The sequence below is a fragment of the Dermacentor variabilis genome, chromosome 7 (assembly GCF_050947875.1).
Source record: "Dermacentor variabilis isolate Ectoservices chromosome 7, ASM5094787v1, whole genome shotgun sequence".
Lineage (NCBI taxonomy): Eukaryota > Metazoa > Arthropoda > Arachnida > Ixodida > Ixodidae > Dermacentor > Dermacentor variabilis.
The window spans coordinates 111,926,909-111,954,464 of NC_134574.1; the positions used below are offsets into that span (position 1 = coordinate 111,926,909).

The window sequence follows — 27,556 nt, forward strand, 5'->3', positions numbered from 1 at the left end:
CAACAGCAGCGGAGGAGCGCAGGGACAAATTTCAAGTCTCCTATATCGTAGCAGCGGAGCCGACGCGCCGAGCAGCTGCAGCTGGCGACCGACGTCAACACGGCGGGTGGCAGCAGACGCTCGCGTACGCCAGTTCTGCGGGAGCGCAGCACCGAGAGAAGCCGCTCTTGCACGCCAGCGGCGCGGAAGCGCGGCGCAATCAGCCGCCGCTCTCGATGAAGAGGGCGCTTGGTGTCCAACGTGGGGATCCATGAGGAGACTACCTGGGCGGATCGTCTCAAAGGGAAGCGGAAGGAGGAGCTACAGAGACCCACGGAGGTAACGCGGTCGGCTTCGTCAGAGCCCGGTAGTAGGTCGCGCGTGGGCGAATTACTTAAGAAAGTTACGCAGCTTAGAGAGTAGCTACCCCGACTCAAAGCCTCCAAGGCAAAGCTAAGCCCAGGGAAATGGAGGCGAGCGACCAGACACCACAGGTAGTCGAACATATACACCGCGTGGGACTCACTAAAGCAAACCGTGAGGCCCTCTTTGTAACGACGAGAGCGAATCGGAAACGTCTCAGGGAGAGGCTCAACAAAGAAGACATTAGAGGAACTACTCAGGATAAGTAAATAAAATCAGGAAAGTATAAACGTTTTCTACAAAGAGTAACGGTACTGAAAGAAAAGCCGGCGATTAGGGCCATAGCCAAGGTCCGAGGGCAAAGCAAGGCAGTCTTTCACTCCGACATTGCTTCGGGTGTGGAGCAAAACATGTTAATGTAGCATCATGGCGGGCGATCATAAACAGCTGGAAATATGGCAGTGGAACTGCGCTAGTTTTCAAAGGCTCCGCTACGGCAATTCTTGGCGAATGAGGCGGGAAAATCTCAGATTTGAGCTATTACAGGAGACATTATTTAACGACCCTACACTCTGTGGCTTTAACAGTGTGTCGATCAGGAACGAGGGAGGCAGAGGACTAGCCCCGATGATAAAAAAATTCTAGCATTTATTGAACATCTAATCCTATCTGGACGGGGTGAAATGGAGGCCCTTTTCGTGGAGGTTATGCCGCACGGGCGTCTAAGCAGAGCGTCATTGTGCTTAGTGTTTATAGCCCACCGTCGGACCAGAGACAGACGTTTAACTCCCTGCTTAGAAAGGTGACGTCGATTGCCAAACACTCTCTCCTCATAGTTGCCGGGGGCTTTAACGCCCCTCATAACCCATGGGGCTACGTCAGAGGGACTGTAAAAGGAGAGAACCTGGCGAGGATCCTGGATGATCTCGCGTTTACGGCAATCACAAACCCAGGCTTCCCCACTACGCAGGGCACGTCAGTTGCGTGAACACAGCGCCTGATTCGGCGTGTGTAAGGAACGTAGGTCACGTCATCATCATCATCACCATCATCAGCCTGGTTACACCCACTGCAGGGCAAAGGCCTCTTCCATACTTCTCCAACTACCCTGGTCATGTACTGATTGTGGCCGTGTTGTCCCTGCAAAGTTCTGAATCTCATCCACCCACCTAACTTTCTGCCGCCCCCTGCTATATACGCTTCCCTTCCCTTGGAATCCAGTCCGTAACCCTTAATGACCGTCAGTTATCTACCGTCCTCATTGTATTTCCTGCCCATGCCCATTTCTTTTTCTTGATTTCAACTCAGATGTCATCAACTCTTGTTTGTTCACTTCCCCAATCTGCTCTTTTCTTATCCCTTAAGGTTACACCCATCATTATTCTTTCCATAGCTCGTAGCGTCGTCCTCAATTCAAGTATAACCCTTTTCGTAAGCCTCCAGGCTTCTGCTCTAAACGTGAGTACTGGTAATACATAGCTTTTATACAATTTTCTCTTGAGGGACAATGACAACCTGCTGTTCATGATCTGAGAATGCCTGTTAAAGGCACCCCAGCCCACTCTTATTCTTCTGATTATTACAATCTCATGATCCGGATCCGCAGTCACTAACTGTCCTAAGTGGATGTATTCCCTTACCACTTCCAGTGCCTCGCTACCTGTTCTAAACTGTTGTTCTCTTCCGAGACTGATAAACACTGATTTAATTTTCTACAGATTAATATTTAGAGCCCCCCTCTGCTTTGCTTCTCAAGGTCAGTGAGCACGCATTGCAATTGGCCCCTGAGTTACTAAGCAATACCATATCATCAGCGAATCGTACGCTACGAAGGTATTCTCCATTAACTCTTATCCCCAATTCTTCCCAATCCAGGTCTCATAATGCCTTCTGTAAACACGCTGTGGGTAGCATTGGAGCGATCGTATCGCCTTGCCTGACGCCTTTCTTTATTGGGATATTGTTGCTTTCTTTACGGACGACTACGGTGGCTGTGGAGCCGGTATAGATATCTTTCAGTATTTTAACATACGGCTCGTCTGCACCCTGATTCCGTAATGCCTCCATGACTGCCTAGGTTTCGACTGAATCAAACGCGTTCTCGTAATCAATGAAAGCTATATATAAGGGTTGGTTATATTCCCCACATTTCTCTATCACATGCATGATTGTGGGAATATGGTCTATTGTTGAGTAGCCTTTACGGAATCCTACCTGGTCCTTTGGTTGACAGAAGTCTAAGGTATTCCTGATTCTATTTTCGATTACCTTAGCAAATACTTTGTGGGCAGCGGACAAATAAGCTCACCGGTTTATAATTTTTCAAGTCTTTGGCATCCCCTTTCTTAAGGATTAGGATTATGTTAGCGATCTTCCCAAATTCCAGTGCGCTCGAGGTCATGAGGCATTGTGTATATAGGGTGGCCAGTTTCTTTAGAACAATCTGCCCACCATCCTTCAACAAATCTGCTGTCACCTGATCCTCCCCAGCTGCCCTTCCCCTTTCCATAGCTCCCGAGGCTTTCTTTTGCTTCTTCCGGCGTAACTTGTGGGATTTAAAATTCCTCTAGACTATTCTCTCTTCCATTATCGTCGTGGGTGCCACTGGTACTGTATAAATCTCTATAGATCTCCTCAGCCACTTGAACTATGCCATCCATATTAGTAATATTTCCGGCTTTTTCTCTTTACGCATACATCTGATTCTTGCCTATTCCTAGTTAGTAGGAAACGTAGCGTGCCCAATAAGCAGGAGAAACTCGGCAGTGACCACTTCGTAGCGGCTGTAACATTAAGGGTGGACGCCCGACCGGCCAGGGTATTTAGGTTCATGGACAGGTAGGAGTTGAAGAAACTTAGGAAGGAGCGACCGAGTACGTTTTCCTCGTTTGGCGAGGCTATCGACTCCCTCATGCAGGACGTAGTGAGGGCTCCTAAGGTGGTACAAACGGAAGCGGAGGTCCTAAAAATGGACCCGCACCTAGCGCACCTGTTTGAGGCCAAATCCTCAATTATGATGAGGCCCAAAACACAAATGCTAAATAGCCGGCTTAATAGAGAGATCGAGAGATATTGCGTGGAGCTCAATGAGCTACAATGGGACGAAGTCTGCGCCGCAGTAGACGGGCTCATGCGCTTAGGAGGGAAGTGGAACCTCCTCAAGCACCTCCTGGTTGACGCGCAGACTAAGTGGAATCAAAGGCAAAAACTTAGTAAAGTCTTACGAAGGCACAAACAGGAGGGAGGTACTGAACAGTCGCTTTTGAATGTGGTCGTGGATATATACCTTCCCATGGGGCCAACGAAGGCAGAGGATTGTCCGCCGATAAGATTTCAAGTAGGCTATTACGAAACCTGGAGGCTAAGGCAGTGGAAACTGGATGATAAGGCAGAAGGTCAACAGGGTATGGCAGATAGGACAGGTGCCCGACCGATGGAGGCCGGCTAAGTGATACCCATTCCTAAAACTGGAAAACCCCTTCCTTTCGATAACATGAGACCAATGTCACTAAAATCGTATACAGGCAAGGTAGCGGAGCGCGCGATTTCGAACAAGGTTTCCGGGTACGTAGAGTGCAGGCACCTCTTCCCACGTATTATAGTTGGCTTTCGGTCCGGCCTATCGACGCAGGAGGTTGTGCTAATGCTGAAGAAGCAAATCTTTGATAGCGGCACCCGGTACGTGAGAGGGATTGTCGGTCTGGATATAACTAAAGCGTTCGATACAGCGTTACCTCGGTACATACTGTAGGCCACGGCAGGGATACGCCTGGGAGTCAAATTCCAGGTCTATGTCAGGTCCTTTCTCATGAATAGAACCGCTACTATTCAGGCGGGGCCGATTAGGTCGAGCGTGTAGGAACTGGGGGCTCGGTGTACCACGCAGGGATCAGTCATCTCACGAATGCTCTCCAATATAGATATGGAGGGTTTTCAGACAGGCTTTTCAGACGAGCTTCGGCAAGCTATATCGATTCGGAATGCACAATTGCATAGACGAGATCATAAAGGCGCCGGTCACTGCCCAGGTGATTGGGCTATCGTCGCCCAAAGCTGGCAGGCGAATTGTTGACGAGGTCTGCATGGCTCTTAGGATACTGGAGGACCGGCGCATAACAATCACACGGGAAACGAGGGCGACGTACCTAGTGAAGCCTTTTCCGCGAAACGTCCATCCACAACATAACGAGGGTAGACGTAAAGCACGTGCAAGAGGCACATTGAAGAAAGTTAGGGACGACAGAGGCTCTGCGTTCTTTGTCGATGCGGTGTAGTACGGGAACAGGAAAATGTTCGCGTTGTCGGTTGCAGACGGGAGCGAGGGTGCTTCGCTCCTCCGCCTCGGTAAGAGCGGCCTCGCGAGTATAGCAGAGCAAATTGTTGTTGCACGGCCTTGTGTGAGCCAGAGCGTTCCCAGATTTATACCAACTCGAGAGACGCAATCAGAGCCTCCAAATCGGGTAATCCCGCTCGAGAGGCGGCCTCTATTCTAGAGAGAAGGGCTTGCCCCGGTTCTCTTTGTATCACATGGCTCCCCGCACACATGGGGACGAACGTTCTCGAGGGCTTCCCAAACGTCAACAAGCTGGCCCACGACCATGCGCGAGAACTCACGCGCCGCAACGGCCTGGAGGCACCGGTTGGGAAGGAAGGGACTATGCAGAACGATCCATTTCTCATATTTATTGAAATTGCTTAACATTACCAGCTTGGTAGGAGAGCTTATCCTCTTCCTCACCCGAAGCTCAGTACAGGTCAGTCAGCTACTCTCAGAATGTGGCCCACGGGATCTTTCCCGTCGTGGGGATTACTCAGTAGGATATACTCGGATGTGGATCCTAGTTGCCCGACTGCAGTGAAACCTTTTGCTCTATTGCTCACATGCTCTGGCGATGTCCCGCGTTGCCTAACATCCTTCTCTCGAGCGAAACCGAATGGGAGGAGGCCAACAAAAGCACAGTATTCCGAAAGCAAGCCCAGGCTATACAGAGGGCCCGAGAAAAGGGCGGATCGTCACGGCGTTCTGTCCTCTACGTTGGCGCAGCCAGCGGCTACCATGGCCTCCTGTTTGGGGTCCTGACAATAGCTCCTCAAGATCAAATAAAGCACGTTGTCTGTCTATTATTTTCTGTGACATGACGGCACCAATGAACCACCACAATGCTTCGTCTTATCGGACCTCGCTGCGTGCTTTGTCAGCTTATGTTTGTCAACTTGTCTGATAGTGTGTTGATTTAGCTTGTCTCGTTGTATGGTCCGATGTACGACTTTGAAAAAGTCAGTGCACATTTGGCGCCATTTCTTCATACCAAAGAGACGTTCATTCGAGGGATCGCGAGCAGTTTGTGTCCTCGCGAATAAAAGTCAGAGCAAAAATATAAATAAAAACGTAGTTACCTTTGCTGGCTTTAGTATCTTGACGTGGATGCTAGACACTACGGAGGAGGTTTTGAGCAGCTGTTGTAGGCGTTAGTCCCTTGTAGCCCCTCCCCTGCCCCCTGGCTACGCCTCTGGTCACCGGATATGCTCCAGTAGGTGGGGGCAACTGTCAATGAACGTCTTAATGCCATCTCTGGTAGTTAGGTATATGCCTGTGGAAATGTGCCGTTCTACAATGGCGAAAATGAATCTTTCAATTCCTCCAATGCTGTTGGCATCAAACCTACGTCACAAGCGTAGCTCAAGCAAAGCAATACGGCGCTTTAGTGGTCTGTGCCAGAAATGCACTAGCTATGTGCTGCTTTGCAAAGAACGTCTTTCACGGCAACGCTTTAGCGAGCTGCGCATTGAATGCACTATGTGCCGCCCTTCAATGAATCTTTCGCCAAATCGGGTCATTGAGCATGTGTCAGAGTGTGCCGCGAGTGAGGGCACAATGCCCAGTGTTTGCAGCCACCGGCCTCGAACCCTTCTCCTTTTGCATGCCACGCACGAGCTTCCCGCCAGTGCTACCTCATGGCGCACCGTATCCAATAAGAAGTGCGAGAGAGGACCCCGGTTAGCATATGACGCATCTCTCAGCATTCGCATGCACCTGCGCGCCATACCTTTCGGACGCACGCGCATGCTGCGTGGCAGTAATGCTAGATGGCCTCAACAGCGTTTGCGGAATCCTTCTGCACTCCAGCCCTCATAGGAAAATGGGTATGACAGTTGCCATACGATCTGCGGCTATATTGATCAAACACTAAACGCACCACTGTTGACAGCCATCATCAGATTAATTCGGCCCATTTTTTTTTATTTCACACAAAATTTTCGTCGACAACCTTAATGTTTACTTCTGAAACCAATTACAATAAGACATACTTGGGTACGGAATTCAAGCGTTCAGTTGCCCAATTTAGGCAGGAAGTGATAAAAAAGCACCTCCTATTCTGCTTCCTTCCCTGATGTTTTTTGGTGCCCGGAGTAGAATAGCGGTGGTGGCGTAGTTTATTGTTCAAGGCATAATTCATATTCCAGAAGGTTTTCTTTAAAAAAACTCCTTGTCTGGTATAGGCATAACATAGTCCTAGTAGCGTAGGCAATTTTTTTGCGTAGAAAGAAGACGCCCTTTTGGTATGAATATCTGAGAGTCTTATCGATAATCACCATTATGATAGATGTCGTTAGCGATATATGGGTGCTTCATACAAGACATAATAGAATTAAGTAGCTCGCTAGTACATGCAACAAATAAAAGTCTAAGCAGAAAAAAATGAAAGGCAGTGGAGTGAGTTCAATACACTACAGTACTTCCAGTATTAGCTATGGTGTCATTCCAATAGTCGGTTTCCAGCGTCGGTAGCAGCTGTCGCCCGGAATGACCATAGATAGGCCCAGTTTCTGCGGGGATCAAACCTGTGACCACAACATGCGAGCCAGCTACTCTGCCACTGACCAGCCAACGCTGTTTTATCAGCATGGTGTTTATTACAATGAATGAAATCATTTATGTACACAAACCATTTACAGTAATATGAGCACCAGGTGGTCGTAAGCAATCACGCCTGCGCTAGCTGGGAAAACAGTGCCCTATAAACGCGTCCTAGCGGGCAAGGAAATACGCGACGGGACATGCGCGTCGGGTAGAGTTGACACGTGCACATTTTTCATTGTAGTAGCTGTGTCTGTGCGTGACCAGCGTATGAAAGAATGGTTATTGTCGGATACGGTCCTGTTTAAAAGGGGGATATACAAAGCGCGACATGAGCAGTAGGTGCCATCAAGGGGCATGCGTGCATGATGAAGCACCTTGTTGCATCTTCCTATCTTCCTTTTTGTCGAAGAGAAATTAATATATACAAAACACAAAAGAATGTTAGAAGTTGTATTCAAGTATCCAGACACTATCGCTGCTTTCTTTGTGGCAGAGGATAGCGGTGTGGTGCTTTTTCGACGCGGTTGCTCCTACTAAGGGCGTCTGGTTGTAGCAACGCCGTGTCTGGGTCAGACTGCGAAAGCGGTTCAGCAGAATCAGTCGTAGGGTCGACCAACAGTCACATTTCTGTGGAATTCAGGTGCTCCCTGGTGCGCCTCAGCTGTTGTCCGCTCTCTGTGACTGGACTGTACGACCATGGTGGGCCTGTAGGGCCAATGACCACAGCTGCGGACCATGTTCTGCGTGTGGTGTCGCATACAGACATTGGAGAACCACTGCCAAGCGCTGGCTCATGCTTGGCAGTCCGGTTATAACAGATTCGTTGCTATTCCTTTATATCTCAAAGACAGTTGGGAAGGGACTCAGGTGGCGCATTCAGATGCTCAAGGTGCTGAGGGAGCACTGGCAGTGGAGTTTATCAAGCCCTGAGCAGGCGACTTTAGTTCTACACCCCTTTGCATATTTCTCCATTCAAGTAGAGCTTTGTAGAAATTAAACGTTGCAAAAGGGGCATTCTTTCGCAACTTTTTCACCTCTTGAACTACACGCTCCACCATGCCGTTACGGCGAGGACACCATGGGCTTGATGTTATGCGGACGATTTCTAGCTGGGCCGCAAAAGAGCGGAAGGAAGCACTGTTGAAAGGCGGTCCATTATCACCGCACAGATTTGTCGGAATCCCATGAGTAGCGAAAACAAGCAAGCAGGAATTGTTTACGGCTTCTGCGGTTGATTGACGTAAGTTTTGAATCTCGAAAAAAAACGAGTAGAAATCAACGAGGATTAGGTACGTCTGGACATCGCGGTAAAATATATCAAGCCCCAGGACTTGCAATGGCAGACTAGGTATCTCGTGGCTCCGCATAGGCAGCCTAGTGTTTCTACGTTAGTACTTTCGGCAGGCTGTACATGACTGGACTAGAGCTGTAATGTCCGCGTGTATTCCGGGCCAGAACGTTACCTCTCTCTGGCTCTCTCTGTGGGCGGCGTGTAGCAAACGGAGAACCTCCGGTCGCTTGGCTGTATCAATGACAATCTTGTTGCTCCTGATAGTACAAAGGCGGGCTCCAATAAAAATTACTGAATTTGCATTTGCGGATACTCACAAAACCGAGCAAGAAGATGCGCTTTTATTCGAGCCGAAGGATTAGTTAGTTAGGACATTTTGCTTGCGGATTTAAAAAATAAGCATAACTGGGACTTTCAGTGCGGTCACACAACATTTAAGAGAACGGTAAGTATTTCTGCGCTTGCTGTAACGCAGGATATCAACTGTAAATACGGTCCGCAATGCTTGGGAACAACGCACAGTAAAGTTTAAAGTGTGATTATGGCTCATTTTATGAACACTAGCGATTGTGCTGAACCTCATTGGTCTTTGTATTGGGGGCGGACATAACAAGACCAGGCCCACTACGACAACCATGGTAAGGCCATGGCCATATTAGAGCCTTGAATCAGCAGCAATGTTGAAACTACCACAGGGTAATATATACCACCCATCTATATAATTGCGTTTAGTTGACGCTCATGGCAGGTTTTAGCGACGTAACACAATGTAGCCTATATTTTAACACAAACCATCATTTTAGAATATCAATCATTGAATAACTTTTGTGTTGGTTGACTGGCTACCTTCCTTAAGCCACTCGGATCTTTTGCAGGACGCGCACTATTAGGTGAGCGTTGCGTTTTGCATAATATATCGCGTAATTTCTTTTCTCTGCCCGTCACGTACACACAATGCGCATTCTGGTCGCCACGTTACACTTGGCTATAAAATTTACAGAAAAACGCTACCTATTTTCGCCGCATAATGTTGCCTAACATTCCGCGTATAATCGAAGGTGTTAGACCCTACTTACGAACAAAAAACGGGATCGTTCAATATTCTGCACAGCGCATACTGATTTCTAATATAATAATAATATAATATAATGTATAATAATTTCTGTCAAGAATATAATATTGTATTTCCTTGCAACCAAGCATGCAGATGTGATAAATAACTTTCTGTAATTCGTACTTCTATCCCAACTTCGAAACATTTACGCAAGATACACGGGAAGAAAATATCAAATAGCTCACAGAAAAATCTGCCAATAGCGTACCACTCTCATTTGCGCAAGATGGAAAAATGTTTATTGGACGAAACATTTAAATGCTAAACATCAATTTATTTTACGTGAGACTAATTTGCATGAGCTGGCGCGGGGAAGCGGAGCACTCGATTGTATGTACTGTACATGTTAGAAGACCAAAAGAAGCAGCCGTACTCTAATTTCGATGTTCTCTCTATGTCGAACCACAAGAACTAAATGTGGCGAGAGATTCAAATGATATCAGCAACTTTCGGGTATGTGTGATCTTCGAAAAATTAACTTCAAATCATATCGTGGAAGATAAAATTGCCGCAAACGGACCGTTTTTCGGAAATATAGACACTAAATGTGCTATTAAAGAACTGGTGGGTGAAGTTCTCGTTTATCAAGTCTTGTCATTTGTCATTTCTATATCCAGGCAAAACCGAAGCCACCGCTCCCTGATATCACCCTGGTAAGTCTATTAAAGCTAGTCATCTGGAGCTATCAGTTTATATTAATTGAGTTGAAGTAGGCAATGTCTTGGAATACGTGCTCCCTAATAACGCAATGATCGAGAACGAGAAAGCCAATAAAGACCAGCAAATAATGTTTAAACTACAAATGATGCCCTGCCATTATCTTCATTTGCTTACTCCTTCCAATATCACGTTTTCTTGGCGTTCCTTCCTAATACCGCGTGTGAACCGCACATTGAAATTGACATTGCTGTGATTCCTTTAAAAACCAGGAGATAATGGGCACACGTGAAATGCCATATGTGCTGTCATAAGTACTTAGGGGCACTTATTACACTGATGCTAATATCCCTTCGCCTCATATGAAGATTCTGACGGTAAAGTAAAAATTTGGTACCACGAAACTGCATCAGAATGTAGCGTTTAAATTCCATAGGAGACTGTCTTTGATGACGCTTTCACAACTCTGGATCGCCAATTCAGTCCTCATATTAACAAGGAAATCAGCGTGGTTGTCTCCTCTCACGTTAATGAACCGTTTTGTTAATGTGCGAATGTTCTCCACGACCTTACCTTCAGCGATAATGAAAGTGATATCGCGGTGCTATAAAGGCTGGTTTCTCAATTTATGGCATTTCTAAGTTTTAGGCTTGCCTTCCTAACACGTGGTAAATACAGCAAGAAGGAATTTGGCATTTGATGGACCATATATTGAAACAAATTACGACTGTGTTGATCCAAGTGTCGTCGTAGTATAACTTGCCACGTGCGTCCCGCACATAATGGTACCACTAAATAATGCAAACGCACTGCCCTATTGCATAAAGAAAATATATTTCCTAATTTTTCGCCATAGCACATCTTCCCTCAAACGCCTCAAGCAGACACAACAATGTTGGGTGTAATGGCTAAAACAGATTATGAGCTTTCGTTTTTGTATGGCTACAAGCAGGACCCAACTACAGGGCTTCACATATTCCTGATCCACCTCTTGTTCTCACGTTTTCCTGTAGGTCGTATGTTCTCTGAGGACTGCTAAATATTGCAAGGTAAAAAGCGGGAATAAATAGTAAGCGCTTACGCTAGCTCTTTTCTGTGGTACTAAGAAGGTGCAAAGCCAAAATTAATCCTCCCACAATATGCAGTGGGATTGTACTCCAGGATTGTATTCCAGGATTGTACAGTCGTCTGCTATGACACGCTTTGATTATTTTATACTGCTTGCTCATTTGAATTGCACGCTAAATGTGACCCGTCGTGGCTCTGGGACGTCAGTAGTAAAGGTATCTTTCAGCGCAACATTTCCTTAAAACGGAACTTATGTCACCTTTGCCGTCAACGGGACAATGTTCAACATGCGCTGTATTCGGAATAGATGAAGATATGAATATGATGAATAGATGTATTCTGCGTTGTTCTGTATAGACCTTCCTTTATGGGCATATCACAGAAATATAAAGTGCAGATAGAAAGTGTATGAAAACGATGACATGTATTCCAAGAAGGTCTCTCAATTTTTGTTGATTAGCTATTATTTATTCATTGTTTTGGCTTTATTTGAATTATTGTTTTCGTTATACGCTTTTTCATCGAAGAATTAATTAATCGAAATTTTTGTCGCGTAGTTTATAAAGGCTGCAGCACATGCGTCTACATTTGTAGAAAGCTATTTTAATGTTTGGAAAGTGGAACCAAGCTGGAAATGCAATCTTAGAGCACGGGAAGGAAGCGTAGACGTTCAAAGGCACAGAACGTGTTCACAGGCGTTTCGTCTTTTCCGATATTTTTTATCAATATCTTTATTTTTATGCTGACGAAGCGATGTCTTCCGAGTGGTCTCCGGTAGTGCAAAAGTGCGTTGATCAGAAATAGTCCTGAGGTAATTTCAAGAAACTACAATTTTGCATTAGAAAGTGGTAATGAGATTTACTTGCAAGAAAATGGCCTGAAACATTTTTGGTGATTGCCAAGCATTATAGGGCAAGGTTCAACCTATGTTCGAGATAAACTCTTGTCGCTGAAAAAAAACACAGATTTTTCTCATCGGAAAAAGCCTTACGCGTATATGCATCACCGAGTGACAAGGATTAGGAGCGAGAAGAGAGGGGGTTAACCGCTTCGCGAAAAGCGAAGGTTGTGGGTTCGGTTCCCACCTGCGGCAAGTTGTTTTTTCAGCCACTTTAATTTCCATTAATTTATCGTTTCTTTATTTCATTTATTAGGCACAAGTAATTTCCCCTATGTTGCCCTTGGTGTCAGTGTTTGTTGGCTTCTGATGACATGACTAATCAAAATCGGGACCCTCGGTTAACCCCCTCTCTTCTCGTTTATTACTTAACGAGGGTCTCGAATCCGGCAACATTGATGCCTGCAGGTAGCATGTGTGGGTTTATTGACCAGTTGCCTTCACCCATAAAGATCACGTTCTCGTGACGCCTGCGGCAAAAAGGGCGTTCCACGTCCGCCACCAAGGTCTGTGAGTGGTGGCGCTGGCTAACACTCCCAGGGTTCTACTAGTACACATAAATGCCCAAGAAAGTGGATGGGGAAACAGCGCCGTGGTAGTTCAAGTTGTTTTTTCATCCACTTTAATTTCCATTAATTTATCGTTTCTTTATTTCATTTATTAAGCACAAGTAATTTCCCCTATGTTGTCCTTGGTGTCAGTGTTTGTTGGCTTCTTATGGAAGGATTAGGAGCGAAATTTAAAGTTTGTATTCAACTACAATGCAACTTAGTCGCCGCAAACGCTTGTGATCAAGTCTGATGACCATGCTTCATTTCAAAACCTACGTAGACCCATTTACTCGCTAGGCGCTATGTTTTGTGACTGACTCAAGTGATCTTGTCTTTGCCCGCGGCTGCTGTTATCTATATTTAAATTTTGTAGTTAAAATGAAATTCTGCAATTTTACGTGCCAAAACCATCATGCGACAATGAGGCACGCCGTAATGGAGGACTCCCCATTCAATTTTACCACCTGTTGTTCTTTAGCGCGCACTTAAATTTCAGTATACGCGAGCGTTTTCGCATTTCGCCCCCATCGAAATGCGGCCGCCGCAGCAGGAATTGAACCAGCGACCTCGAGCATAGCAGCGCAATGCCATGGACGCTGGGCTACCCCATCGGGTGGTGATATAGCGGATACGTTAAATACGCTACGAGTGTTGTCTTGCTAATGTCACGTTCCGATGGCGTCGGAATGCAAAAAAACACGCGTTTCTTGTGCACTGTGAGCACGTTAAAGGTCTCCTAGGGGTGAAAATAATCCGGAGTCCCCCACTACGGCGTGCCTCGTAATAAAAGTGTGGTTTTGGCACGCAAAACCCCAGTATTTCATTTTCAGTTATCTTCCTCACGCATTCATTCATAGAAACTAAATTTAGAAAAAAAATGACAAAGTAATTAGAGAGTGCCGTGTTACGCGAGAGGCAGTCAGAGCATCAGAAAATGCGTGAAAATGAAGCTGTTCCGCAGGCGGAGCGCAGCGGAAGACAGAGGCGGGTCTTTTTAGTTATGTCATCAGAGCTGCGCTCACAGGGCCACCATTGCTCGGACACGGGGCTAAGTTTGATAAGGAATAATCTTAAATTTGTGAAAGACTAAATAGAGTTGGCACTAGTCACCTTGGAAAAGATAAACAATATGTGCTATCAAGTGACAATTAGAGGAGAACTACAGAAGTTGGATCGCACTAGAGCAGCCTGTCCTATAAAGTTAAAGAAGAAATAAGGAGAATGGCAAAAGTGAAAGGTGAAGTCCAAATAAAATATACAAGAAATTGCAATATGCACAGGCAAAAAAAAGTTCCCGGTTTAGGATTTTAAGCCACACGCTGTTTCCTACAGAGTGGATGAATTTCAAATTGGCTGGGATGTTTGGGTGAAACCCACACCTTCTCTGAATTGCCGCACAACCACCATGCGAGAATAGACGCACGGAAGCTATAGGTTTCCTGAAATCGACGTGGACTGCATCTCTATGTCAAGCACATGCTGCGAACCCCGGCGTGGAAGCTTGTCTTTGTCACTCTAGCATAAATTAAATAACGTTTGTTTTTCCCACGCGCACTCACTCAAATGCGCAGATGTATAAAGCTAGATAGGAACAAATAGGGCGGAGAAATTTTGCGTTGTATTGCGTTCAAAATTGTTCTGTTGTGCACCATATGCCGCATATATCAGACAGCGAAATGAAGAGCGCTAAAATGACGGCGAGCTTTATTGGTTCCTTTTGAACATGATATCTTCGACGCTTTTATTTATTCACAGATGTACAAGAAGGACGAATGGGTACGTCTCCATGCAACTACCTCCAACAACACGCATAAACATCCCGATTTTTACTTCGAAGAAAGGTGTTATTCGGATTATGTGTACCGATCAAGCAAAGACGGTTGTACCTTTAACCGACCGTAAGGCTGTTGCACATCGTTAATCGTGCTTTCTCTTTAAACAAATCAGGTTTTTATTATTTCAGGGCACATTGGGAACCATTGCAATGCAACGTTTACCCGTGATGGAGACAGTGCAAATTACAACGCTATGAATGTGAGTTGCATAGGTAAGTAAATGGCCGGTGGCAAATATTTTTACTGCCTGGGAACAAACGCTATACAGCAACTGAAGAGAAAGCATTTTTTTTACAACCAGTTCCACGAGAAAATACACAAGGTGTCGCAAACTTTGTAAAGGAAGGTTGAACATTCCGATTCCTGGCAACAGTATGAGAAACCTATGATGTAGGATTATTGTTCGGTTTATTATACGAAGCGGGGAGCCTCCTGCTCCCTGCTTCGTATGCTGCAGTAAAGTTGGCGTTGCCATGGCAGTTTTCGCCCCAGTAATCTTTACCGGCAAGCATGGACTGCGTTGTCATCAATTACGCGGTTCGGATGCTTCTTTTGAGCTTGCTCTTTATTGAAACATATGCTGCCCTGTATGTTGTATGCGTGATTGCCAGGAACGCATGCACTGTTCGCGTAACTTTCCCGAGCGCTTCTAGCCACTGCTTTAAGGGGTTTTTAGCCATTGGTGACGATAGTTTTCTATAGATGTACGCCACGATGAAATCCCGTGATCTTAGCTATAGACAGCTTCGCTGTAATATTAGGCACGTATTCTGCAATTTTTGTAGTGTGCTTGCGAGTTGAAAAATCAGAATTAGCGGCAGCTCTTGCTTGAAGTCTACACAGAATATGCGTTTAAATCATGGATTGGGGCCTTGGAATAAGTATTCGGTATCTGGGAGCAGTAATGGAATTTGGTGTGCATTCGACATGACACCTTATTAATTTGTATGCAGCTTTAGATAATGTTGTTGCTAGCGGTGTTACATCATTTCGAGAAAGTTTTCCGAAAAGGCGGAAAATATAGGGATACAAAATAAGACGCACTGGTAGCTAAGCAACAACAATAAGCAAATTTCCTTTGCTCACTTTACCGTACATTTCACTCTTCAGAATTTAACCCACGCAATATTAAAGCGTTTCCTGCTTGGCAGAAATACTAACTCTAGCACAATTGTCGAGATAACCCGCTACAAAACGTTTTAGGAGATGCGTCGATGTTTGAGGAAATGTTTAAAGAGTCATTCTTAAAACTGCAAAGTGAAGTCATTTCATGAGATTTTTGGAATTGTTGCCTAAAAATTGGTGCTTGGCTCGATTGTTTTTATACTGAACCTTGACTGCAATATAGTCGAATTCAGATTTTAACAACTTCTTTCAAAGTTATTCAGTCAATATTCACAATTCTGCGCTTTCTTAATACGTGTTCCTGTGCAGATTATTTCCAGCTTTCCACAAACCCGCATTAAATAGTGATTTGTCCCATGTGGTAGGAGGCCATTAGTGTATTGTAGAACTAAAAAAGCCAGTGCATTCCACTCTGTTAAGGTGGAAGACCGGCATAGTTTAGTAAGTGGGACTGTTAATGTTGAACTGTGCATTGCCTTGCCTCAAGGGCCGCATGCGCAGATATCGAAGGCTAGGCGCGACGTCACTCTTCCACGTTGTTCAGCCTCGGAAGATGGTGAGTCATCGGAGTGTATACATACCCGTGCATTGTTGTAAAACGTGGCACGCCACATTTTACTAAGGAACTCCGGCGCGTAGAACAGACATGCACGTGATCGCACTCCCAGGGCACACATTCCTTCACCGTAGCCAAAGCGATCGTGCGTTGGTCGACGCCTCACCGTGGACGTCGTGGCGGTGGGACGTAGCAGTGGTGAAACGTTCCAAGTTTGTGGGATCGGGGCGACATCGACGGTTCACGTTTATTCTCCCTTCGCGGTACTGGCGGGCCGCCCGCTTACGAAACCGCCACCACGGGAGAGCGGAAGAAGAGGAAAGGGGATACGCAAGCGCTTTGAACGCCGACAAAGAGAGGGAGGGCGGGGCGATCGCTGACGCTGGTCGAAGTGTACTATGCGTACTTATCAGCCTAATATTTGGACCAAAAAGTATTAAACTTATTTTTTGCAAGCAGGCGGAGCGCTTAAAGCCGGCTTCACCTCCGTCGCGAGACGGCCCGGTACTGCTCTTTCTTCGGGATCAGCCCACACGACTCTACAGAAGCACGCAATAGGAGCACCCGACTCATACCAAGGCACACTATAAATTATGAAGAAAACAGCTGATTTCGAAGCATTCCCTCCTTCCCGGGCGTTATTTTCTGCACTTTAGGAGCGCAAATTCAAGGGTGACAGCTTGTTTCCAACAGAACTTGCAGAACTTGGCCTCATAATGACGCGAAGTATGCCACATGCACAAAGGTAGCCACAATACAGGCTCTCAGCCAGACCATGCTAGACGCTCGCAGAATGCCTTCTACTCGCACTCAAGAGAAATGCTTTGTTGCAAATCCTGTTTTCAGTCTTTCAGAAGACAGAATTTTCGAGTTCTTGGTTTTTGAGATCCTCGGCGTTATCTTTTGCCATTCTGCCGGCGCTAGCAGCAGAATCCAGTTGTAACACTCTTTGCAATCACTCGTCGTGTCTTCGACAAGTGTTAGTACGGGACGAGGATATATGTTGCGGGGCCATAGAAAGCGTCCCACAAGCTTGTCCCACTGAGATTCAGTACACGCCAAACTAACTGCCATCACGGCCGGTTTGCCTTCTTGCTAACTGCGTCACAACTCCAGGCGCGGCGAGCTTGCCTCAATATTATCCCAGAAAGTAAAGAAAGTAATTAAACTAATTTTCTGGATACAGAGCATGCGTCACTAACTTGTCCTACTAATATTTAGTACACGCGAAACTAACTGCAGCAAAAACCCGACATGCTTATACCTTGACTGCGTCACAACGCCGGGCGCGGCCAGTGCGCATGAAAAGCACCGCAGGAAGTAACGAAATCAGTTGCAACAATGTTCGGACCAAGAAAAAGTGTCAAAACTTGTCCCGGTAATATTGAGTACGCGCTAAGCTGCGTCAGACGACCGAGGTGCTTTTCGCTAACTGCGTCACAAAGCGGGATGCGGCGAGCATGCCCTAAACACTACCGGAATAAGTTATAGTAACGTTGGGGCTCATAGAAAACGTCGCACACATATATCCTAGTACCAGTCATTAAGACAATATAACTACGCCAGGACGGCCGAGCTGTTTATCGCTGTGTCACAAGTCTCGGTTCCGTGCCGTAAAAGCAAAATTGCTTGTAATGTGTCGGAGGCTGTCAAACAACATTTCTCACCTTTCCTTAGTGCAATAGTGCAGTGGTGTCGCGTCGAAGTGCAGATGGAACGCAAGAATGCACCGGGAGCCCAAGAAACACGCTATATTCAAAAGAGACGGGTCGCCGAACGGGCAAACTTCACAAGCGCAACCGGCCTCACTTGCTTTGGTGGCCTGTTTGGCGCGTGACGCATGCATCTGTCGCGCCTGGCATGCCGGTAGCTTGCTGCTGGATAACAAAAGAAAAATAAGTCGCAAAATATAAATTCATTTCTACGCATTTTTTTTAGTTTTAGCGTGAAAGAATAAACAGAAGCGTTGTCTGTAAGCTCATTTCACATTCTTTTATTCTGATGCTCTCGTAAACTTACGGATGGGATTAACACCAGGCGTGACGTGTTTCCTGTTGGCAGTTTTCGCCGAGCGTCCCCTCTCGTTGAATATTTTTCTACGTGGCGCGCGCGCGAAGCTGCGAGAAACGCCAGAAGCGAAGCCTCACATCGAAAATCATGGATTTAGATCGCGAAAGACTGGAACTCAATAGCGAACGCCAGGCGTGTCTGGCGCGAAAAGCGGAAGCTAAGCGACTTAGGCGTCAATAAGACCCTGCACTGCGAGAGCGAGAGGTGGCGGTCAAGCGGCTTTGCGCCAAGGGGGCCCTCCGTTGCAAAAACAAGCGAAGGCTATGCGGCTGAGGCGGCACGCTGAAACTGAACAACGACACTGTAGAAGCTTGGGCAAGCTGGTGCGACATTCCTTTTTCGACAGCGCAAAGGACAAGGACAAGACGAGCGCACGTACACAGCGCTGTGTATGTGCCCTCACCTTGTCTTTGTCTATTGCACTGGTGAAGAAGACTGAACAACGAGCTTGGGACAGGGCCACTGTAATCTAGTATAACACGTTGTAGGGCTAGTTGTTACATAGCTTTCAATAGATGAAGCGCCAATAGGGACGGCACACAAGAAGAAATACAGACTGGACTAGCGCCTTGTCCTGTCTGTATTTCTTCTTGTGTGCCGTCACTATTGGCGCATCACATATTGAAAACCACTGTAATGTAGCAGCATACAAGACGGTGTGCAGCTGCAAACGTGTTCGAGAAACGTTTCGTCAAGAACCCGTTCGGTATTTAGTGCTCTCTGTGCGACCGGTTGTGGCGCAAGAACGGCCTAAAGCGCCTTCTGGAAACGCCCTCTCGTGTTGTGACAGAAGCGTTTCAAGCGGACGTGTCTGCATTCGTCGTGTGTCGGACCTGTATGCAGCCTATGCGGCGGGATGGCATCCCAAACTTCGCAACCGCGAATGTATTGCCGCCTAAACCTCCTCACTTACCTAAGCTCGATCTGGTCGCTGAGCGGCTAGTGCCACCAGGGCAGCCCTTCCTACTGATACGTCGCCTCCTCTACGGCGATACTGGGCAGTTTGGCATCAAAGGCCCCATCAAGGACGCGCCAATTGATGTGGATACTACCGAGCAGATGTTGCCACGTGATGCGGAACAGGACCACGCCCTCTGTGTACTCATAAAAAGCAAGTTCATTTACAACAGCGTGTACACAAGGGGCATGGTCAAGAAATCGAACCTTCTACCCTTGTGAACGTTCCTATAGAGGTCCTCCCCCTATGGTTTTACCGGACAAAAACCACTGAAGGGAACAATTAAGCAATCGTGTCATACCCTTAAAGGCGCAGCCTTAAGCGCCTCCCTATCTTTTCTCGCCCTCCTATAGATTTGTAAGTATTGATCGCGAATATGAAATTAAGGAAGAAGCATAACGCACGGTGGAGTAAAAACAATGCATGACTTTTTTTATAAAATCGTAATTTTCTAAAATTTTCTAAATATGCAGGCCAGCAATGGAATTGCTTGTCTGCACCTGTAGTTGTCATTTTTCCTAATGACGCCACTTTAGTCTGTCTGAAAAAATACAAAAAATAAAGAATTGTCAAACTTCGTGGGGTATGAACGACCGGCAGCATAAGGTTTATTAGGGCGTTTCGTCTTGTGGGTAAGTACCTGTGTCACCATTGATTGCGTTTAAATAACGAATAACTGTGTACCACGTTATTCTTGAATGGGGCTCCAAACAACGTCTCTTTCTCCGCGCCACCTTTTACGAGCCGTTCTTAGCTCTTTTTTTTTTCTGAACGCGCCAGCGAGGGATCTCACCAAATTGTAAACCTTTCTCTGGGCTCCTCATTCGTTTTGTTCTTTTTCTAGGTTGCTAGATGATCTACATTGTAATTTTAATTCTGACTTCATTTCAGGTAATGATATTTTCTCTGGTTTCTGCGCATGTAACCGTGTCTACGCTTCGAACGGTCGGGTCTCTGTTTTCGAGACTGCAGAAATGTTTCTTTTTGTAGTGTGAGTTGTAAATATATATCACTTATTGATATGTTCTCTGGAATCGACCTATATAAAGGTGCCTAATTATGTCTTCTATACACACCCACAGAATTTCACAATGTTATATTTGTGCGAGGCCAGCCCATTGTATTTCGTTTTGGGGCTGTGGCTACGTAAAAAATAAATATTCTATAGATTTAAAAATATTTCTGTGGTTTCACGTGCTAGGGTCACAATTTAGTTATGAGGTACGACGTGATGGGAGACTCCTACGTATTGGGACCAGTTGCGACAATAAATAAATCAACATCCCGGTCCAATTTATTATTTTCATCTAAAAATGGCACTGAGAAAGTTTTGCGCACACTGAACGAAGACAAAATTTCACACAATGAAGTCGAACCAACTGGCCCGTCATTCAGTCTTAATGACACTGACGCTACATATACGCATGGCTCTCTTGAGCGTCAACCATTAACTATTTATTCCTTCCTCTCTTCACTACCTATGCATTCTTATGATCCTTTCCGATTAGATCAAGATGATAACCCACCGGTAACTAGGAGAACGCAAGAGAAAATCGTTTTTCAAGCCTACGAAGCACATCAACCTGATCACTCCGAATTCGCAGTCCGTTATCCTAAATATTTTCTTTTCATCTGCGCTCTCTTCAAAATTACCTTCTTGGAAGGTGAGTGTACTAGAGCATTCGGATTCTATATTGGAGACACCTGTTTTCCTGTCATGTGCCCACCTGGTCGCGTGCGGGATCATTTTGCAAGCGCATCGACCGATTTAGCCTGGCGAGGTCGTTGACACTTTGACGGAACTTCGCACCATGTTCTGGGACTCACGCGCCCGACACGCGGTGATCGAGGGCTTAGACAATGCGTGATACGTGCATGGTTCAACCTCAAGGCTTCGGGTGCGCAGGCCCGGATCATGCGGGCAAGTCCTACCGTCTCTAGATTACTGGCGTTGACTTTGCCTGACCAGGTTGTGCGACAAGATGCAGTAGAGTTAATGTGCAGGAGGTGCTGCTCACGTGTGCACTAGTTATGGCAATTCTCCTCGAAGATGTGGTTGGCATTACTTCAAAAGCTTTTCATTAGGGCCTTTAAGCGATTCTGTGCAAGACGTGCATAACATAACGATTCATGGGCTCCGACAGCTCTACTACATTTAGCAAAGCTGCACGTGTGTAGGTGTCCAGACTCCAGTAGCTAAAGGCCGACGAAGTGAAGCAGTATGCAGTATTGAACTCAGTTTTATCGACATAACTCAATTTACAAATAAATGGAATTGCGAAAATGCACCTGAACTCCTACTCCGTGGCTAGTTGAAATTCATTTAACTTTAATTATCAAGGAACAGCACGTCTGACAACAACAAACTAATGATAGAAACAACAATATTTTCACTGGCATTATAACATTTGAAAAGAAATTATAACACGCTTTTACTACGGAATCCTATTTCAAACTTTTTCTGCATTTATACAAGTGGGTTTCACAAAATTAGCACTGATATTCTTGCAATTGTACAAGCAACACTTTCATGTATGTACCGAGCTTAGCGTACAACAAGATTATACATGGTAATCAATTCGAAATGGTTAGTTGTGATGAAAAATGTTTTTAGCAGTTAATATATTCGGTAGTTCTATATTGCTTGAGAAATGTATTTTCATTGCTAAGAAGAAATTCGTACGCTTTCTACTTCTAGTGAATGGTTGTTTCATACGGCGACGATATTAGCTTAAGCTTTCTCTTCCCAGAGATATTTTTTATTTGCTGAGTGAAGTAGTTACGACATTTGCAGTGGGAACATAAAAATGTGTAAGCAGACTGATTAGTTGGCGCTAATATTAGGATAGACCATTAGTTCAGTTTTATAATCATTTATTGTGGTGAACGGCATAATATTTAGACATCGGAAGAGTTTTGGCATATGTGCAGCATAGTTTGAATTTGTCATAAAGCATACTGCTGCTTTTTCAAGTATTATCACTCGTTCTAGATATGTGCGGTTTGTGCGACACCACGTAACTGAGCAGTAACTTAAGTTCTTATGAAATATGCTCAAACTAATTATTCGTAATGTAGGTATGCAAAATATGTCATGGCATTTGAACAGGAGAAAACAAGCTTTACTAAGTTTTTGCAGATTTTGCCAACATGAAACTTCCCGTAAAAAAATTCGTAAAATATAACGCGAAAGTATTTTATAAAATTCACTCGTTATAGTGCTGAATTATTTATTATAAGCGCACATGAGTCTTCATTCATAATTTTGTGTGGTGAGTTAAAAACAACATACTTGCTTTCTGTCTGTTTAGCGTTAGTTTGCTTGACGAGAACCATTTGTGGATTACATGAAACTTCGAATTCCCACAAATAAATGTGTAGTCCAGAGAGTCATGGGCACGTGTGAGAACTGTATCGTGAGCATATATAGATATTGAAAAGTTTTTTACAAGGCAAGGAAGATCCCTAATATATTTTGAGAAAAACGTTGGTCAAAGAACTGAGTGTTAGGTATACCTACAATTGTTTCAAGAAACTCGGACTGGGTGTAAGCTATTCCCACTGTCTGCTTACTGTTTTGGAGATTATTTTATAGAAATCTAGGCACATTCTAGGAAAACCACAGCATTCTAGTTTTTTTTAATATTATGCTGTCGTTCACATTGGTGAATGCTTTTTTTATGTCATGATATATACGCGCAACCGTTCTATTGTCAATTAAGTGGTTGTTATGTTCAGATAAGGAAAAGACGGCTGTGTCAGTAGACCTACCTTTTCTAAACCCATGCTAACAGGGTGCAACAGTACTTTAGTGTTCTAGGAAATACATAATTTGTTGGACTATTAGTTGTCCACTACTAAATTTCTTGTACTTAGGATTGAGATGGAACCGTAGTTTTCTGGGATTTTTTTAAAACCAGCCTTGAGTGTACGGATTCTTTGATAATTCCAGAAAGTCCTGATACGTACATGTGTAAAATGATAACGGAATTATTTTTTTAAAGGTACGCAAAGGCATTTCTCTCAATCCTCGACTCCCCAAAAAGGTATGTTGTCACAACCAATTGAACATTTGGCTGGCATAGCGTTGTCTAGAGTTACAATTTCACTAGGTCCTATGTCAGTAAATTTAAATGTATTAGAATTGCGAGGAGGGTATGTAATGTATTGTTCGCTCACAGCTGTATCCATTAAGGGAAAACGTACTATGCAAATACAGGTATTATTGGTCAAAACAAGGGTGTTTATTCATACTTCGAGGCATTTGAAGTCATGGTGTAAGGGTGTGCTGGGGGGTTAAGATTGTAGATCATAACACGCCACGTTATCCTGGAATTACCCGAATTTTAATAGGTTGGTACAGTATTCTTTTTCCTTACTCGATTGAGCATTGTTACTTAATAACGAGCCAGTCTGAATGACTGTAGGAAATAATCATTGATTTTGTGCATATTTACTATCGAATGCCAAAAGCATTGCTTCTTAATTTGTTCGAAAATTTGTTTGTTCGACAACTGCTCGAGCCACGGCACAATTTGGAAAGCAATTGCCGAGAGGTTATTGTCGTGTGTGGCTTTCGGTGGTGACTCCTTAAGATTGTGAAGATGTACCTTCGCTAATTATTCCGAAAGTTGTATTAAACCAGCAGCAATTGACCCTTTCCTTACTGAAAGTGGCGCACTAGTACACTCAAAGCAAACATGACATTAACTCTTCTTCAAAAAAGGCGTAAATTCTGACACCGTCTTATCTTTTGTCAGTTTCACGTCTGGTGTCTACAACTGAGGCGGTATAATAAACAAGCAGAAAGGAAATTGAACTTCTCAATTTTCGGATCCAAGGGCAGCTCATAACTGAACTAACGTGAAAGCGATGGCTTCGTGAATATATCCTGAAACTTGGGAGCTTTCACTCCCAAGAAGTATCAAAACATCTCGGAAGAAGGAAACGCCACGTTGTGATTATTCAAAAAGATAAGTATATCAAAATATAAAAGAACTGGTATAGTGAGCAACCGCATAAATTGTACGGATGCCATCGTACGTGCATGCAAGGTCAGAATACCCAGTGGCTTAAAGGTGGTTCGCCTTTTGCAGAGACTGTACGCTTTAGAACTTTCCTCCTCTGTTCCTGGAGCGTGTTAAAACAAAGATGAAGACCACCACAGGGACTACGTTCTCAGCACAAGAAGCCTACTCATGTCACGCGACTAGTGACTAGTTCCAACGCACAGAATGGACTGTTCTTCGCTATTCTTTGGGCAACAAATCCCGTTTTTGCCCTTCTAACGCGAAGCTGTGTGAGGCTGCACAGACGTCAAACTTGAAGCAGACTGGGCCAGACGCAAAACTTAGGACATCTCGCGGCTATTTAGGTGACGCGCACTGCTTTGCGAGTCTCTCATCAATCAAGGTGGCGTTAAGTCATCATTCAATTGCAGCTACAGCATCGTTTCGAGAAAACGAGTCAAAGCCAGCTGTCTGAAAAGGCCCTTACACGTTATCCTGTCATCCTCTCTCTACACAGCTCATGATGCGCGTGATTTACCGCAGTACGCGTAAGCGGGAGGAGGAGTTCTTTCGTCCAAATGTTGACACTGTCGAGGCGTTTTACTCACGAAGAGCAGCACCATTCTGCCACACAAGTAAATGGGAATGTCACTGCCGCAAACGCTATGTATGTTTTCGGCTTCTTACACGGTATACTGCATCTTGCATTTGATAGTCGCTAAGTGATCCCAGCAAGGGTAATGAAGTATCTACAGCCGAAGACAAAATTCTACAGACCACGGGAGCGTCCACTACACTGCCTCGCTACGCCTTCTGACCGCTGCGCGCCTAAGTTCGAGAGCGCGTACTGCGCACGCGCGTCCCATTTTACCTGCCAGCCTGCTCGTTCGTTTGCTTCAACCGCGCGGGCGCCGGAACTCGGGAGAGAGCGCAAGGTGCAACTTCTACAGTCACCGTGGAAGAGCCCGAGCGATGATGACGGGACGAAAATACTTTACGTGTACTGGCAGGGCTCGGAGCGCACTGCTCTCTACGCCTTGCTGCCAGACGCTTTGCGGTGCGGAAAACATGGTTTGCGTCAATTTTTCTGAAATTTTTTAACATCGTTTACAGCCGTCTCTGAACGACGTCACAGGTTGTTGTCTCATCCTCTGCCTACACGCCTGATGATGCGCGTTTTTTACCGCAGTATGTGTACGCGTGTTCGGGGGGTGGAGTTGGGTGAGGGGGTGGTAGAGAGGTTCTACGCGTAACTTTGGAAGTGTTCACTTGAAGCCGTCATTTCTGTGAAAAAAAAACATCATAGCGATGTTTCTTCCACGCTTGCCGTGAAAATTGTGCAAACAGCACGCACAATTTAAATATCCAATTCAACGGCAAGACAGAAACCATGCGACATAATCTAGACAGATGGGTGTTTCTCACACTCGAGCAGTCATTTTTACTTAGGCTAGTCGCGCAACCGGATAAGGCCAAGAGTTCGGCCTCAATTTTTCATATTTGTGTTGCTCACACAGAGCAATAAAAACTTGCGAGAACTGAATTTCACGCACATTTAACGTCAAATTGTGTGCGATGATCGCATTCACAAAATGTGTAAGTGAAAGACACGGCTTTTTGAGATCTCTAGAGCACGCATGTCCTTTTACAAAAAAATATAGGTTTTGCTGTTTTTTTTTCATACGAACTTCGCAAGCTCGTAAAGATATACAACTAATCCTTTAAGCATTTTCAAATATTCACAAGCACAAAATGGCAAGAATGACAGTGCTTTTCAAATGGAGAGATAATGCAATGGCTGGCAAGAATGACAGTCAACAATTTTTCCGCATTTCGTGGCGCCAGCTACCATCTAGCTTATGGCATTTATAGTTCGCTTGTAATGGCTTTTGCTTCATTCGCACAGAAAAAAAAGCTGATGAAAACAACTTAGCTCCCTCCCTGAGATGGCAGTTTGCTTGATTTATCTCAGTTTCGGGCTCACGATGACCCTGTGCACCAATTCAATGCGTTAGCAATAAGAAAATGTCTTATAATAACACGAATGGCTCGAATAATTTGAATGATTGATAAATATAGTTTTTCACGTGTGTTGTCAATCAGTATGTAGTTCAGCCTGAAATATGTTCATCTTGAACATTTTAAAGTTCTTTACATGTGATACAAATTATTAAATTGGTGTAACTGAATATAGATTGCAAGTACCAACTGAAAGGAATTCGAGACAACCTTATCTTTGAACTGTTAATGAGCATAATTTTCGCTGTACTCTACTCTGTTTCCAGATAAGCCTGAAGCTCCTGCAGATTACGTGCTCCGGGTGTGGATTGATGGTGATCACAAAAGTACATCTTGCTTGAAGGAAATGGAAAAGAAAAGCAAGGAAGCAGGGAAGAATATAAACGAGTGTCCCCTCACTGGTAGTAGTCGAGGAAAGAAATCATAAACAAAAACTTCAAACGATTTCAAATAAAGTGAACTCCAATGACAATTATCTTATAGTCTCCAGTTTGTGCAAAACATTTTACCGTGCTTGTCGTGACCTTTTTTCTATATATTGAAAATTACTCAATATTCATGACTCCGTAGGAAATACGAAAATACTTTCGGAACATTGTACTAAACGAAAAAGAATCTCTAACAGTATTAAGTAAGCAAAAAAGCCTTCATGTTCTCTAGTTGAAATGCCAACTTTTTGAAAAGTTAGGCAAGAAACCATTTGCGTACGCACGTTGCACAAATTGTATCGTTTAGTCAGAAAAAAATATATATTCGAGAACCTACCTATATGACTGTAATACATGAAGGTGATTACGAATCATTTACAATCTTTTAACATATCCTTAGGATTCTAGGCGATCATTGAAGTTTTTATACGGGTGACTTTAAAACACGAGAAGTACCCATAATGCATCGAACTGTCCTTGATATTGGAACCTAGTCTGATTGCAATCATGGCTGATTATTGCTTGTAAGATTACAGTCTTTGGGAGAAGAGGTCGCGCATAAATGTAATCAATAGCTTTCGTCGCGTGTTTTATTCTACTCTGCATTCAATATTTTTTGCTCTTCCCCAGTTACCATAAGATGTCGGGGAGGGAGCTCTTCTTGAGGCGTGGAACGCTTAACTAGAGTTCTTCGGTTGTCTATCCAGATATCTCTTCGCATTTTGCCAGTCAAAAGAGTAAAGCCGCTCCACGAATGGACTAAACTATGGTAT

At 44.7% G+C, this 27,556-nt stretch overlaps 1 protein-coding gene across 7 annotated transcripts; it reads left to right on the forward strand.

Moving 5' to 3' along the window:
* Positions 1–144: 144 nt before the first annotated feature.
* On the forward strand, positions 145–26,827 carry LOC142587023 (uncharacterized). Of its 7 annotated transcripts, XM_075697902.1 has the most exons (8): positions 145–318; positions 9,299–9,385; positions 10,227–10,262; positions 14,539–14,681; positions 14,747–14,830; positions 20,836–20,991; positions 23,332–23,373; positions 26,622–26,827. In XM_075697902.1, exons 4-8 carry the CDS (start codon positions 14,570–14,572, stop codon positions 26,780–26,782), a joined length of 555 nt encoding a protein of 184 aa, XP_075554017.1. In that variant the 5' UTR covers positions 145–318; positions 9,299–9,385; positions 10,227–10,262; positions 14,539–14,569; the 3' UTR covers positions 26,783–26,827. The 7 variants fall into 7 exon arrangements, with proteins under 7 accessions (XP_075554017.1, XP_075554021.1, XP_075554015.1 ...); XM_075697906.1 differs by lacking the exon at positions 14,539–14,681; XM_075697900.1 differs by lacking the exon at positions 9,299–9,385.
* Positions 26,828–27,556: the final 729 nt, after the last annotated feature.

Coding starts and splice junctions, on each gene's coding strand:
- LOC142587023 (XM_075697902.1), top strand. CDS start 14,570: ATGCAACTACCTCCAACAACACGCATAAACATCCCGATTTTTACTTCG. Junction 14,831..20,835: donor TATGAATGTGAGTTGCATAG/GTAAGTAAATGG, acceptor CTTTCCGATTAG/ATCAAGATGATAACCCACCG. Junction 20,992..23,331: donor CAAAATTACCTTCTTGGAAG/GTGAGTGTACTA, acceptor ATTTTTTTAAAG/GTACGCAAAGGCATTTCTCT.